This window comes from Lithobates pipiens, unplaced genomic scaffold (genome assembly GCF_037356315.1).
Source record: "Lithobates pipiens isolate NorthernLeopardFrog02 unplaced genomic scaffold, aLitPip1_a1.2 Scaffold_25, whole genome shotgun sequence".
NCBI classification, from domain to species: domain Eukaryota; kingdom Metazoa; phylum Chordata; class Amphibia; order Anura; family Ranidae; genus Lithobates; species Lithobates pipiens.
Genome location: NW_027507787.1, coordinates 144,083,507 through 144,100,561, shown reverse-complemented (window position 1 = coordinate 144,100,561; position 17,055 = coordinate 144,083,507). Strand labels below are relative to the sequence as shown.

At 42.3% G+C, this 17,055-nt stretch overlaps 1 protein-coding gene across 1 annotated transcript in view; it reads right to left on the bottom strand.

Moving 5' to 3' along the window:
- Window positions 1-17,055, bottom strand: part of MAT1A (methionine adenosyltransferase 1A) — a 98,209-nt gene that overhangs the window by 29,348 nt on the left and 51,806 nt on the right. The window contains exon 5 of the mRNA XM_077454912.1: window positions 11,976-12,119. Coding sequence (XP_077311038.1) covers window positions 11,976-12,119 — 144 coding nt within the window. The remainder of the gene's footprint in view (window positions 1-11,975; window positions 12,120-17,055) is intronic.

Here is a 17,055-nt window from a genome sequence, read left to right as displayed (position 1 = left end):
GAATGCAGTAATGAATGAATATTGCAGAGTAATGTCTGCTATTCTGTAAAGTTACATGTATTGAACATTTACGATGCATATCTATTGTATGTTTTTTTTATTTATTTAGGCGACTATAAAGCAGTAATTATTTATGTCCATTCTTTAATCATACTAAACTATTATGCAGGTTTCATTGTACTTGGTGGTCAGATTTTCTGCTGATTTTTTCCTTTTGGTTTACCAAAACCATGCAGTGCAAGGGCCTGCCTGATTGCATATAAATTGAAACTGCAATTGAATCTGAAGGAAAAACTCAGTAGAAAAACTGATGGTGTGTATGGGGCTTTATGTGTTCAAATCTACCACCCATTTAAGGCAGCTGTGTTTATTTTTCTAGTGCACAAGCAAATTGAAATAAACAAACAAAAAAATATAAATTGCCCGTTAACTAGTGTGTAATGTTTGGAATTCCACACCATAATATTATTGAATACTTACATACCATTGCATGCATTTAAATAGTTAATATAATAGAATCAACAAAACTAAAGTGCATTGGCTAATTGGCCTTTGCCTATTTTCAACATATGGAGGTGAGTCCAATGCAATCTTTTATTAGGTGATACCCTCTGTGGGAGTCTGTCAAGGTAGCAGTGCTACCCACTAGCCTGTTGAGCTGAGCACAAGCATACATAGTAAAGACATTTACTATTGTTTGATGTTTTTAATTCTATACAATAATGTTTTGCAAATGAGCCATTAAAATTATGGAAACAACCTTGCTCATTGTGATGTGGCATTGGCTATTAGGAAAAAAAATTGGAAAAAACTGCGTGGGGTCCCCCCCCAGTCCATACCAAGCTCTTCGGTCTGGTATGGATTTTAAGGGGGACTCAGTGTCAACATTTAAAAAAAAATTGGTGTAGGATCCCCCCAAAATCCATACCAGGCCTTTTGGGTCTGGCATAGATTTTAAGGGGAACCTGCCGTGGAGTCCCCCCCAAAGTCCATACAAGACCCTTATCGAGCATGTAGCCTGGAGGTCAGGATGACGAGCAACCCCCCATCCTGAACCATACCAGTCCCCATTCCCTCAACATGGGGAGGGTGCTTTGGGGTGCCCCCAAAGCACCTTGTCCCCTTATTGATGGGGGCAAGGGCCTCTTCCCGACAACCCTGGCTGGTGGTTGTCAGGGTCTGCGATCAGGGGGCTTATTGGAATCTGGAAAAAAACTTCAAAAAATACAAACCACAAGAGACAGTTTCTGACAAATCTTTTATAAAAAAAAAAATGAAAAAAAAAAAGAGTACCGCAATGTACATCCATCGTCAATCAAGGTGCCCGACGGATCCAAAAAATCAAAACGCTCAGCCTCGATGGGGGGGCTCCCACCGTATGCTCTCTGTGTGCATTTATAGTTCTTCTATAGGCAAGAGCGGGCCACCCAGTTATGTCAACCGGTGGCTCCCATCCCCACTGATGTCACATGACATCATGTGATGTCAGAAGGGTCAAGGTCACCGGTTATGTCACTGGGTGGCCCCGCCCTTGCCAATATAACACCTGTCAAAGCGAAGAGACAGCAGTTGGCAGAGCTCTCCCATCAAGGCACAGTGTTTTTTTGGGTTTTTTTTTCAGGTCCGTTGGGTGTCGTGATTGACAAAAGATGTACATGTATTTTTCTTCTTTTTATTTTTTTAATAAAAGATTTGTCAAAAACTGTCTCTTGTGGTTTGTATTTTTTTGGTGAATGGGTCGGGGCACAATGTACCATTCACATCCCCATGTTTAGGGCATGTGGCCTGGTATGGTTCAGGAGGGGAGTGCTCTCACTCGTCCTCCCCATCCTGACCTCCAGGCTGCATGCTCGGATAAGGGTCTGCTATGGATTTTGAGGGGAGCCCCACAGCCAATTTTTTTTTAATTTTGGCGTGGAGTTCACCTTAAAATCTATGCCAGACCCAAAGGGCCTGGTATCGATTTTGGGGCGACTCCGCTCCAAATTTTGTTAAAAAAATTGTTTGTTTCTTTTTTGGGTGCTTAGAGAGATATCACATTTAGCTGACATATATTATGGTTTACTTAGTCCACAAAATAATTAATAGAGCCCTGAAATTAAGCATTATTTAATACAGATTTGAAGGGGTATGAATAGTTTGCACTTAGAAAATATCTATTTATAGTCTGCCAACATCAAACAAAGCAAAAAAATAACTTTTTTATTTAAACATTAGTATAAACATTTGGTGCATTAATGTACTTGGGCCAAAAAACATAAAAGGCATAGAAATGATGCTCCAGCATTTGACATAGTTAGAAGGGCCCTGTTCAAAAGAGCTTACAATCTACTAGGGTAGGACACTAAAAATTAGACACATTAAAAAAATCACATTAGAAAACTTTTATGGTGATCAAAAGTCTTTGCCCCAAACCCCAAAAAATGGCATGGCAGGATTATCATAAGCAAAAATGGACAAAATTATTACAAAGCCAAAAAGGCAGCTCACAAACTACATTGACAAACACAGCAGGAATGAATTAGCAGGAACCTTCCTTTTCATCTAAACCATTACATAGCAGTTGTAAGTCTAATGCCGCGTACACACGACCGGACTTTTCGATGGACTAGGTCCGACGGTCTTCCCGACAGACTTTCGGCGGAGTTTCGACTGACTTTCCGAACAAACAAGACTTGGCCACACACAAGCACACCAAAGTCCGACGGATTCCAACGTGATGACGTACGACCGGACTAGAATAAGGAAGTTCATAGCCAGTAGCCAATAGCTGCCCTAGCGTCGGTTTTCGTTCGGTCAGACTAGCATACAGACCAACAGATTTTTCGACCGGACTCAAGTCCGTCGGAAAGATTTGAAACATATTTTAAATCTAAAGTCCATCTGATTTTTAGACAGCAAAGGTCCAATGAAGCCCACACATGATCGAATTGTCCGGCAAATTCGTTCAGTCGGACCTAGTCCGTCAAAAAGTCCGGTCGCGTGTATGCGGCATTAGTCTAAGTCTAAGCCGCGTACAGACGATCAGACATTCCGACAACAAATGTTCAATGTGAGCTTGTTGTTGTAAAATCCGACCATGTGTATGCTCCATTGGATATTTGCTGTCTGAATTTCCAACAACAAATTTTGATCGTGTGTACACAAGTCCAATGCACAAAATTCCACGCAGGCTCAGAATCATCAAAAGAGCTGCACTGGCTATTGAACTTAATTTTTCTCAGCTCGTCGTACGTGTTGTATGACACCACATTCATGACGTTTGGAATTTCCGACAACATTTGTGTGACCAACCGTGTGTATGCAAGACAAGTTTGAGCCAACATCCCTCTGAAAAAATCCACGGTTTTGTTGACAGAATGTGTGTACGTAGCATAACGTGTGAGATTTAGACGCAATCATCAAACCACAGCCTTAGTGGGGTGTGGGTCAGGAATTATGCATGCCCCACCTCCCCAAAAAACCCCCACAAAAAACATACCTATTTGTAACCCAATATACATACTGCAAAGAAAGATTCAGGCCTGTTCTTAGGCCAAACACCCGACACAAATGCAGGCCTTTAAATAACCTAGCTATGTTTGCTAGCATACCCACCTACACCCACCCAGTAAAGGACACACCCACCAGTGTAATTGTTTCTGTCTCTTCATGTATGCCTCAAGTGCTCACACCTGTTCATCAGGAATACACACTCTTGTGTATACACAAGGCATCCTTGTGGCGCTGCAATGCTGGCGGAGTGTCATCTCCAGGCAAACACAGTGGAGGGATGGTCAGATGCTAATCGCCGGACAGCTGAGCCCCCCAGGTGAAAGCATTCCTCCTTCCTTTGTTGGGTGTGCCAGCAATTTTGGTATTTTACCTATTTATGAAGGGCTCTCTGGCCATCCAAGTTTCAACTATATTATACATTGTATATATTTGTATTCACTGTCATTTATGTCTTTACTATATACAAATATCTATTGGACAATGGTTTATTATGTATTTTATGTTTAATTGATTTGAGATTTGTTGTGCAGCGGCTTGATGCCCAAAGTATTTTTATAGGTTTAATGCCCAAAATATTTTACAATGGATTATGAATTGTATAATATAAATAAACATAACTTCCCAGTCACTTGGCCTACTCTCTTACTGCTGTGTGCTTCATTTAAAGTCCCACTTCTCTCTCTCCCCTTTGTAAACCAATGTTTGGGATGGAGGCGGGCATCCCTTTGGTGTTTGCCCAATTTAAAGTCCCAAATCCACTTTTCTTTGTTTGTTGATTACTGGTAATATTTTCAGCACAGTCCAATTTCAGTTTATGTACTGTAATTTTTATCCCCCCATTTTCTACTCTGAGGTATATCAAACACAGCTAGTATTGGGAATAATTCCACCTACTCAGCTGGAAGGCAAAAACATATGCCTAAGTACAATATATCCCACTCAAATTGGCCCAGCACAAAAATGGTCAGGGTTTAAAGGTTTTGGGGTTCTTTCTTCCAGGCTATATCTAGGAGGTGGCAATAACGAAGCCTGGACACGTCATTTTAAATTTTCGTTTAACTCTTCTAGTACTGAAAGGTCAATCCAGCAAACATGGATATTTTAGTAATTGATTGATGATGTAGAACTAATCTACCTAGCAATTTCCTATATACAGTATCTCAAGGACTCAGGCAACAAGTGCATCGTACTTGTGTTAACAGGTATGCACACTTGACACATGGCATAGTCAGGTTAAAAAAAAAGCACAAGTGCACTAAGTCCAACCAATAGAAAAAAACAATTGTGTGACCCCTAATGAATGGATCCCACTCTTCCTATTGAGTCCTCAAGTTTATTTTATGGAGAATGGTAACTACAACAAGATTTTGTTACTCTAAATTAAAATACAGCAATTGACTTGCTGCACCATATTTAAAGTGGTTGTATACCCACATTTTTAACTTTTACCTACAGGAAAGCCTATAATAAGGCTTACCTGTAGGTAAAAAAAATATCTCCTAAACCTGTACGGTTTAGGAGATATTCCCCTCGGTATGCGCCGCTGACTGCAGCGGCGCATGTGCACAAGGGGTTTCTCGCCGTCAAAATCCGGCAGCAGCCGAGCGGCTGGACTGAGATCTCCCGCGCGCATGCGCGGGAGTGACGATATCGCGGCTCCGGCCACTCACAGAGCCGGAGCCGCGATACCCGGAAGAAACGCCGAGGGAGCATGTCAGCTCCCTCAGGGTGGATCGGGCCAGATGTCGGGGCCTCGTTCTAAGGTAAGTATTCCATAATGAGCTAGTATGCGGTGCATACTAGCTCATTATGCCTTTTGCTTTGCAGGTTTTAAAAAAAAAAAAATGTGCGAGTTTACCACCGCTTTAATAAAATATTAGATTTGGGGCACATGCGCGGCGCGATGAGAGATGGATGCAGCTAGAATGTGCTCTGGTGGATACGGAGATTAAAAACCCTCCCACGGGGCTATTAGCACTATTTTCAGACACATTTTACCCTGCACCCCTGTGGGAACACTGGTGCATGCCGTCCTGCAAAAAACTGAAGAACCACAAGCCGCAGTGGTGGTCCCTTACCACATTCCTCCTGCGCACAGCAGAACAAGCAGACATAGCTATAGATGGTGCCCAGGCCCAATAAGGCTCTCTGTGTCCAGCGGCTTCTCCTGTGACTTCCGCTCCGCAACGAGATGACACTGAGTACCCCACACTGCTTACAAAAGCTGATCTTGAAGACAGTCTATCCTCCATGTATGAAAAGCTAGCAGGGGAATTTCAGACAGAGCTGCATAAAGCCATCAACTCAGTGTCATTGGAAATCACTGCTCTGGGCAGCCACACAGATCTCCTAGAGACTAAACACAATGAACTGGCACTGGCTCATGCTCATCTCCATAAGAACTACGATCTCTTGGCTGAAAATGTCCAGTTTGTACAGTCTCAGGTCGAAAAAACTTGACAACCATAACCACAGGGCATCAGCTAACAAGCTATTTCACACACTCCTTCCTTCTGCTCCATCCACAGCTTTTGTGTGTAACTGGATTCATAGGGCCCTGCGCCATGAGCCTCCTGCTGATAAACCCCCACGGGATGTTATACTCTGCCTGAAAGATTACCTAATCAAGGAAGATATTCAAAGTGCTACCAGAAACACTGCCTCCATAGAATTAGATGGAGTGAAAATTCTAATCTTCCCAGACATCTCGCATGCCACATTGGACCTTAGGCACAAGATGAAAGAGGTCACGTCTGTGCTCCAATCAGCTTACATCCGATACCTCTGGGGTTTTCCTTTTAAGTTCATGGTACCTCACAATGGCTCCATACAATGTCGCCGAGGGGAAGGAGCTGTTGCCATGAGGTGCCATGTTGAACTTCCAGTGACCAGTATGAGAGAGTGAGAGAGATAACACCAAATGTAACACACCTGCTCCCCATTCACACCTGAGACCTTGTAACACTAACAAGTCACATGACACATGACACAGGGGGGGGTGGGGTGGTGGCTAATTGGGCCCAATTTGGCCATTTTTACTCAGGGGTATACTCACTTTTGTTGCCAGCAGTTTAGACATTAATGGCTGTGTGTTGAGTATTTTATTATATATTATATATTTATTACTCACTACTTTACATTGTAGCAAAGTGTAATTTCTTCAGTGTTGTTACATGAAAAGATATAATAAAATATTTACAAAAATGTGAGGGGTGTACTCAATTTGTGAGATACTGTTTATAGTTTGAGCTAGAGGTGAAATGATCATATTAATAATTATTCTAAATAGTCACATTGCTGATAGCTGATACATCTTTTAAACTTCTTTGATTGACAGAAACACATAACAGTATTCTATAAAAACCCTGTAGTGTTAACCTTCTGCTAAATGGCCACTTTTTGTAATGGATACATTCTTTAACAGAAATTCAGTTCTCTAACAAAACTTACAAATACATAATAAGCTATAATTGAATACAAATACATAATAAGCTATAATTTAATAAATATATATACATTAGTAACCTGGGATGTCGCTAATCTATACACAGCAATCCCACATTCTTTGGTATTGAAAGCCTGTAAACGATTGTTGGTTGGTTCCAGATTGTATGACACACCGCAAGTGTCATTGCTCCTGGAATTACTTTCAATTGTTTTGGAAGATAATTTTTTCTTGTTTAAAGACACTTATTATTTGCAGCGCACTTGGAGTGCAATGGGTTCTAATGTCACCCCCCCCCCCCCCCCCCCCCCCCTGTATGCAAATGTGTTTATGGACATGCTTGAGAATGCATTCATATATCGCTGCAGACTGTTTGTAGACAATTGTGTCGCTTGGTTTGGATTCATTGATGACGCAATTTGCATATGGGCGGGCGACCGCGAATCATTGTTGTTGTTTAATTTTTATTTGAATATTCTAGTGTCGGGTTTAAAATGTAATATGTCCATTTCTGACACTACTACACCCTTCTTAGACACATTGTTGTATATACGGGAGGGTCATATTGTTAGCGACTTGTATCGCAAACCTACAGATCGCAACCAATTGTTGCATTACTCCAGTTTTCATCCGCCTGGGGTATTCAAGTCCAGGAGTCAACTGAAGAGAGTATCTAGAATTGTTAGTGAACAGGATATCAAGGAAGAACGGCTGAGTGAGACAGACTGTGCCAGGGAGGGTATCCAAAGAGTATCATACACCAGGAACGCATTAATGTGCATTGTGATAGAAAAAGAGATGCAGCGCACAGAATGCCCTTCATCTCACAGTTTCACCCGTTCTCTAATCGCATTAATAAAATAATTAGGAAACATTGGTCTATATTGAAAAAAAAAATTCCAACTGTCCCAGAATTCTATCAGCCTCCACTACCCTCTTATCGCAGAGGGAGATTGTTACATGACAGATTGGTAAAATCAGATCAATATATCAATATAGGACTTCTGTTCCCATGTAACATTTTTAGGTCCTCCTAATTTTAGATCTTTCCCGTGTCTTTCTTGTACTCAGTGTACGAGTATGATTAAGGGAAAAAGTTTTTGCCATCCACATAAAGGATACAACATCAATATTAAAGACCATTTTACCTGTCAGTCATCCTACGTTATCTATATCATTAAATGTCCATGTGGATTGATTTATGTGGGGGAAACAACTCAAAAAGTAAAAGACAGGATTGAAAGACACAAATCATTACCATTATCGAGGCATTTTTTGGAGAACAAACACACTGTATCTTAATTAAGATATATGGTTATTGATGGAGTATCCGTAAATAGGCGAGTAGGAGACAGGGAATTGATTTAAAAAAAACAAGAAGTTTATTGGATCGATCGTTTGGACATGCTTCAGCTGTAAGGGTTAAACACAGATTTTTACCTGTACCTGTTTCTTTAATGAGTGCATGTCAAAATGAATAGTTAGCATATGTTAAGATGGTGCTGATATCTATGGTGGTTAATTGATTGCTTATTTTACTGACTTATGATTGTGATCGAGCATTCGATCAATTAATAATGTATTCTTTTTTATCTAGTGAGAAATCAGGTGTACCCATGACCTACAAAATCGCTCCGATACCACTTGAAAGTGATTAATATGAAGAAATATAGAGTTAAATGTGGTTTAACTGATTCCAGCTGAATTATTATTGTGATTAAGGCGTCTGTGATTCTGATAAATGTTATGTGAAGTGTGTTACCAGTTGCAGACATGAGATTGTGAGAAAGGGCGCTAGCTTCATAGCCCGAAACGTCAACTGCCAGTTGTACCTGGTACTTTTTTGATATTTTTATCTGATGTAATCCTTTTTGGAAATAAAATAATTTTGTGCAGCAATCCGCATCATTGTTTCTATATATATATTTCACACAAATTCTAACTAGCTAACTAATTAAGTAACTAAAATAACTAACTATATTATGGATGATCTATGAGTTACTTTATAAAAGATCTTTTCAAGCATTCTTGCTCAATTCTATGACACATTACTCTATGTGTATTCTTATGTGTTAAACCACTGACCTACTGACCTTAAGTCATAAACTCTGGACATGGAGAACAACTGGTACAAAAATGATGTTCACACAACTATTTCAAGATCTATGTTATGCTGTGCTAAGTGAGCTTTTTCCATGTCAAAACTTAAAAGGGAACATGTCAAAGCTTGAAGACGGCATGAATACAGATCTTGATTATAAAGCCAAATTATAATGCCAAATGAATACAATTATTCTACACACGCCCCTTCTACAGATTTTCCTTGGCTAGCTTTTGAAACATGCTCTATTCTCCCTTTCCTTTTATCTGGATTATTATGGTCCAGATCTATAAAAGTGAGTTGAATTATATCACTGAATACAATTGTATACCAATCTTTATACCTATGGTCCCTATACGGCAGGAAATTCAAATAAATCTCTCTCCTTTGCCTCCATGCTCCTTTCTAGGAGACCCAGATTTCCCCCCAGCCTTCAACAACAAAAATCACTTCCTCCAATGGTGCATGGCTGAGGTAACAATATTTCAATCTTTCAAAGCAAGCTCTCACTTTAAAATTTCCCCTAAACTCCAATTAGGACTCAATTGACCCCCCTCTGAGCAATTACGATACACGTAAATCTAGCACTTTTTCCATAGCAAGGGCACCTTGGAATCTTGAACACATAGTACCCAATATGAACACTTATGTGCATGCTCTTCTGGAGACGAAGGGGTTATATCTAAAATCTATAGCTTTCTCAATGAGTTTGCTCTACAGGAAAAAACGAAACCAATGCTTAGCTGGGAGAGAGAGATCACACTTTTGAGCCTCCCCGAATGGGAAGAGATGCTCACAAACATGTTGAAGAATACAAGGTCGCATTCAATCCATGAGACAGCTGTCAAACTTCACACCAGGTGGTATATGACGCCCACAAAACTCCATTCTATATACCCCATGGTATCTCCGCATTGTTTTGGCTGCTGTCCTGATTTGGGATCATTAACCCATATCTATTGGAGTTGTAAATTCCTTAAGCCCATTTGGCAGCAAGCAGATACAAAGACATCCACTATTGCAGGTCACTTAATCACTCTCACCATACAAATGTGCCTATGCCTCGGGCTGCATCTGATCTAGGCATCACGCTTCACAGGACCTCATTGATGGTGTCTCCAACTAGGGATCCTAACAAACAGGGTACTTCCTGGGGGCCACATTTGTGGTTCAGATCCATGTTGGTGGGGAGTTTTACTTTACTCCCTACAATTGACTGGGAGGTGATTCTTAACTTAGAATTCACATCAGCCTGTATACTTTGTGGAGGGGCGCATTAAAGTCATCATTAGGGATCGTGTCCTTGGGACCCAGCTGCAGCTGCATTTCATATGTCCACATTCTATTGAGGATTGGTTCTATCATGAGCTTTAATTACACTGCATCTCATCTTACTCTCTACCCCTGATGAAAGTTTTCAAGCAAAACTGGAAACACGATGGGTTTTGGGGTGTCCTACCCTCATGAGAGCACAAGTGTTGTTGTGATGTTCCATTAACATTTTTGCTTGCATTGTACTGTGTATTTGTTCAGATGCTAGTCGTCTGTTTTAACTTTTTTGTATGAATAAAACATTATATTTTAACAGTTTCATTGTATGTGTCGGTGGTCTGCCAAAGTCCCACATAGCGTTTTTTTCTTGTTCTATGCTTCACTTCTATCCCTGATTCATGCGAAAGACTGATCCATATACTTTTTCGTGGCCATCCACTGGGTCACAGCACTAAATTGGCATACCTCAGCTCTTTCCTGGTCACAGGTACTAGCTATAATGGAAGCAATTAAACTTTCTGAGCGCATTCACCACACTTTATTTGATACAATGCATATTTATAATAAGAAATGGAAATATTGGGGTACCCCTCTGTTATGACCCTGTAATATACCTGTAATATGTGTATATACGTATGATGTATAAACTGCGAAGACTGCTATATAATGTATACAAAAAGTATTCTATGTTGATTCTCTTTAACTCAACTTCAATGTGTCTGGTAGGCACTAAGTTTTATATAAAATGAATGACTTCGTCTGATATACTACATATAGGTTCATGATCTTTCAATAAAATTGCTTGTAATAAAAAAAAATTGTTTTGGATGGACTAACACTTTCTTTTTAAGTTATGGATTAAAAATGGCTTGTCATATTAAATGTATTCAACAGGTATTAGGCTTTAGATTCTTTTGAATAATTGGTACTGTCAGGGTGCTACTGGTGTGAGCCCACAGGTAAGCAGGTGAGATGGGAACCCCCAGGGCATTGAATCTAAGGGCCAGCCAGTATTCTGCCAGGGACCCCCTCACAGGAGTTTAAACTTAGCTGTGTGCTGACCCCAGGTTCACCCTGCTCATGAAGAAAGTACCCGAAGAGACAGTGCAGTAACGGATGGATAAATAGATGAAGAAAAAGGAGAGCCAGATAATGAGCTAAGATCAAGGCGGGCAGTGGACAAACATAATCAGGAGAACTAGCTGAGTCAATACACAAGAGATAAGTCCATGAGAAGTCAGGTAAGGAATGATTGCAAGGAAGGGGTTCAGGAACAAGTGTTGCTCAAGCAATCAGAAACTGGTCTGAGTGGAATTTAAATAGGGAGACACATGGGAGGCTGGACATGAAGTAGCAAGAAGGAAGGTATAGTAACCATCAGGTGAAACCAGGAACACCCATAGCTGCTAAGTCAGTGCAGCAAGAACAGAGCACAAGCCAGAAGACCAAGAAGCAAAAGGTAAAAAACGTATGCAACCAGTAAGACACAGTTCATCCTCGCAGCTGATCTTTGAGAGGTACTGTAATGTCCCGGTTCTTGCCTATTTTTTTTTAAATAAATGAACATGAAATGGAGGGGCTTGGTTACTAAAAACAGAAACATCTGGGTTTAACCATTAAAATGTCACAAATGCATTTATGTTACATATTGATTTCAGTTACCTGCGTTTTCGAATCTGGTCTAAGCCATGGCAGCTCCCCATTGCGCCTTGATTCTGCCAGCTTTGCATTTAGCTTGTGGGCGAGGACAATAGTCAGTGGCATGCACTCTTCTGTTTCATCTGTTGCATAGCCGAACATCAAACCCTACAGAACAAAGTGAAAGACAAAATGCAAAATTCAAAGATTACTGATAATGAAGGTGGTGTGGCGAATGCTTACTTGCATCTCAGTGAGTGACTCGACAATGACTCTGCAAACACATACTGTACATGGCATCAAAATGGTGCCACCCCTTGGAGGTGCAAATTATAATAAAAAAAACTTCATTCACCTTATAACAGCCACTTCTAATATTCATTGGGAATACTTACAATTTTCTCAATGAATGCAAAGTGTTCTCTGTTTGGACGAGGAGGAGATTGTGACTTCACCACCCACCCTGCCTCTCCACTTTTTACAATGAGAAGGAGTTCTTTATATTCATTGAGAAAATGCAAGTTTTCCTTGAATGAGTACTGTGCACAAGACCAGAAATCTAGCAGTAATTACTGTAGTAGCTGCCTATTACAGTGATTTCCGGTTTGCACAGTGAGTATGGTGCATACATCCTTAAACTTGTCCAAGATGGACCAATGTAACTATGCACAAATTGCAATACAGGTACTCCTCACTTAATGACCGGGTTCTGTTCCAACGACCAGGTCATTAACCACTTGACCACTGGGCACTTAAACACCCTTAATAACCAGACCAATTTTCAGCTTTTGGTGCTCTCACATTTTGAATGACAATTACTCAGTCATGCAACACTGTACCCATATGAAATTTTTGACCTTTTTTTCACACAAATAGAGCTTTCTTTTGGTGGTATTTAATCACCTCTCAGTTTTTTATTTTTTGTGCTATAAAAGTAAAAAGAAAAAAAATGATTTTTTCTTCGTTTCTGTTATAAAATTTAGCAGATTGGTAATTTTTCTTCATAAAATTTGGCCAAAATTTATACCACCACATATCTTTGGTAAAAATAAGTACAAATTGGTGGATATTATTTGGTCTTTGTGAAAGTTATAGAGTCCACAAGCTATGGTGCCAATATCTGAAAATTGATCACACCTGAAGTACTGACGGCCTATTTCAATTCTTGAGACCCTAACAGGGCTGGACTGGGACAGAAATTTGGCCCTGGACTTCATCCAGACCAGCCCACTTACATTTTGAGTGTCCCATCAGCAGCCCCTTTACATCAGAGTGTCCCATCAGCCCCCTTACATCAGAGTGTCCCATCAGCAGCCCTCTTACATCAGAGTGTCCCATCACCAGCCCCCTTACATCAGAGTGTCCCATCAGCAGCCCCCTTACATCAGAGAGTCCCATCAGCAGCCCCCTTACATCAGAGTGTCCCATAACCAGCCCCCTTTCATCAGAGCGGCCCACTGAGCCATCGGCCCACCGGGAAACTCCCGGTTGTCCCAATGGCCAGTACATGCCTGGACCCTAACATGCCATAAAATTACAAATACCTCCCAAATGACCCCTTTTTGGAAAGAAGACATTCCAAGGTATTTAGTAAGAGGCATGATGAGTTTTTTGAAGTTGTCATTTTTTCCCACAATTCTTTGCAAAATCAAGATTTGTTTTCCTTTTCTTTTTTTTTTCCACAAAATTGTCATATTATCAGTTTATTTCTCACACACAGCATATGAATACCACAAATTACACCCCAAAACACATTCTGCTATTACTCCCGAGTATGGCGATACCACATGTGTGAGATTTTTACACAGCCTGGCCACATACAGAGGCCCAACATGCAGGGAGCGCCATCAGGTGTTCTGGAGCACCCAGGACAATTCTGACATTTCTCTTCTACATGTAAAAATCATCATTTATTTGCTAGAAAATTACATAGAACCCCAAAACATTATATATGTTTTTTTAGAAAACACCCTGGAGAATACAATGGTGGTCGTTGCAATTTTTCGAACACTTTTTTGGGGGGAAAAACAGTTTTGTGCTTAAAAAAAAAACAGTAAAGTTAGCCCAATTTTTGCATAAAGTGAAAGATGAAGTTATGCTGAGTAAATAGATATGGAACATGTCAGTCTTCAAAATTGCACATGCCCGTGGAATGGTGCCAAACGTTGCTACTTAAAAATCCCCATAGGCGACGCATTAATTTTTTTTTACTGGTTACATGTTTTGAGTTACAGAGGAGGTTTAGGGCTAGAATTATTGCTCTAACGTTCACGGCGATACCTCACATGTGTGGTTTGAACACCATTTTCATATGCGTTCGCTTCTGCATGCAAGCACATGGGGACAGGGGCGCTTTAAAAAAATCTTTTTATTGTTCATTTTACTTTATTTATTTTAGTTTGACATTTTTTTCCCCAAAAATAAATTTTTGATCACTTTTATTCCTATTACAAGGAATGTAAACATCCCTTGTAATAGGAATATGTGATGACAGGTCCTCTTTACAGTGAGATCTGGGGGTCAATAAGACCCCACATCTCACCTCTAGGCTGGGAAGCCTGAAATAAAAATAAAAAATAAAATTAAAAGATTCTGGCTTTGATCGTATTGGCGAGTTGGTAGAAGCACCGGAGGGTGGTGAGGGGGGGGGGCATCTATGGCTGGGTATTGCAGGGTATCCCCGAGTATGGCTGGGTATCTCTGAGTATGGCTGGGTATTGCAGGGTATCTCCAAGTATGGCTGGGTATTGCAGAGTATTGGCGGGTATTGGAGAGTATTGGCGGGTATTGGAGAGTATTGGCGGGTATTGGAGAGTATTGGCGGGCTATTGCAGAGTATTGGCGGTTATTGGAAAGTATTGGCGGGTATTGGAGAGTATTGGGGGGTATTGCAGAGTATTGGGGGGTATTGCAGAGTATTGGCGGGTATTGGAGAGTATTGGCGGGTATTGGAGAGTATTGGGGGGGTATTGCAGAGTATTAGCTGGTATTACAGAGTATTGCCAGGGTATGGAGGGGTTAAATTCGCTGAGCAGCGATGTGAGCACTGCAGATGCAGCCCACAGCGCTGCTGACACCGATCTCTTTACCCTCCGCTGTAACGATTGGTACAGAGAAGGGGAGGGAGGAACCGGCGTCATAACATGTATAACAAGTAGTGATGGACGAACTTCCGACGGGACGTTTCGCGAACGCGAAACGCGAACGGACACAAACGTTCGCGAAAACGACCGTTCGCCGCGGGCTCCATTGACTTCAATGGGAGGCGAATTTCGCAAACCTTTAGGTCGAATTTGCGGCCACGGGGTAATTATTAGGGGGTAGCACGTAGTCCCACCACCTGGACAATAGCATAATACATGTATGAGGTGAATTTGGGATCGATAACTACAAGCATTTTTTTTTTATTTGGGAAATTGTTCTGACAATTCAGGACTATGGAGCTAATGAAGGCAATGGAGGAGAGGGAAGGTCAGGGACCAGGGTAGGCAAACAAGAGGGTGCAGGAGATACAGAGCACTGACAGCAGCACCGTAATACAGAGCACTGACATCAGCACCGTGACATACAGCGCTGACAGCAGCTCCGTGACATACAGCGCTGACAGCAGCTCCGTGACATACAGCGCTGACAGCAGCTCCGTGACATACAGCGCTGACAGCAGCTCCGTGACATACAGCGCTGACAGCAGCTCCGTGACATACAGCGCTGACAGCAGCACCGTGACATACAGCGCTGACAGCAGCTCCGTGACATACAGCGCTGACAGCAGCTCCGTGACATACAGCGCTGACAGCAGCTCCGTGACATACAGCACTGACAGCAGCTCCGTGACATACAGCGCTGACAGCAGCTCCGTGACATACAGCGCTGACAGCAGCACCGTGACATACAGCGCTGACAGCAGCTCCGTGACATACAGCGCTGACAGCAGCTCCGTGACATACAGCGCTGACAGCAGCTCCGTGACATACAGCGCTGACAGCAGCTCCGTGACATACAGCGCTGACAGCAGCTCCGTGACATACAGCGCTGACAGCAGCACCGTGACATACAGCGCTGACAGCAGCTCCGTGACATACAGCGCTGACAGCAGCTCCGTGACATACAGCGCTGACAGCAGCTCCGTGACATACAGCACTGACAGCAGCTCCGTGACATACAGCGCTGACAGCAGCTCCGTGACATACAGCGCTGACAGCAGCACCGTGACATACAGCGCTGACAGCAGCTCCGTGACATACAGCGCTGACAGCAGCTCCGTGACATACAGCGCTGACAGCAGCTCCGTGACATACAGCGCTGACAGCAGCTCCGTGACATACAGCGCTGACAGCAGCTCCGTGACATACAGCGCTGACAGCAGCTCCGTGACATACAGCGCTGACAGCAGCTCCGTGACATACAGCGCTGACAGCAGCTCCGTGACATACAGCGCTGACAGCAGCTCCGTGACATACAGCGCTGACAGCAGCTCCGTGACATACAGCGCTGACAGCAGCTCCGTGACATACAGCGCTGACAGCAGCACCGTAAGCAGCCCCAGGAGGAAGTCAGCACAGCACAGGGATGGTGTGATCCCCTCATAATAAGAACCCCCAGGAGGAAGTCAGCACAGCACAGGGATGGTGGGAGCCCCTCATAATAAGAACACCCAGGAGGAAGTCAGCACAGCACAGGGATGGTGGGAACCCCTCATAATAAGCAGCCCCAGTAGAAATATGACACCGCTCAACCTCTTCAAAGAGGAGGGTAGGGGCATATAGTACGGTGTGCTTTTTTGGGTCAGGGAAGTGAGCCAAATGAATTAAGAAGGTCTGTGTGCTTGATTCCAAAAATTGTTTATAGACATATACATGGTCTACTGATCACATGTGTTGAATTCCTCCGAGATCCATGCCTCATTCATTTTTAGAAATGTGAGGTAGTTAACACTGTGGTGAGCTAGGCGAGTACGCTTATCGGTCACAATCCCCCCTGCTGCGCTGAACGTCCTTTCGGACAGGACACTGGATGAGGGGCAAGCCAACAGTTCGATTGCAAATTGGGCAAGCTCTGGCCAGAGGTCAAGCCTGCCCACCCAGTAGTCTAGGGGTTCATCACT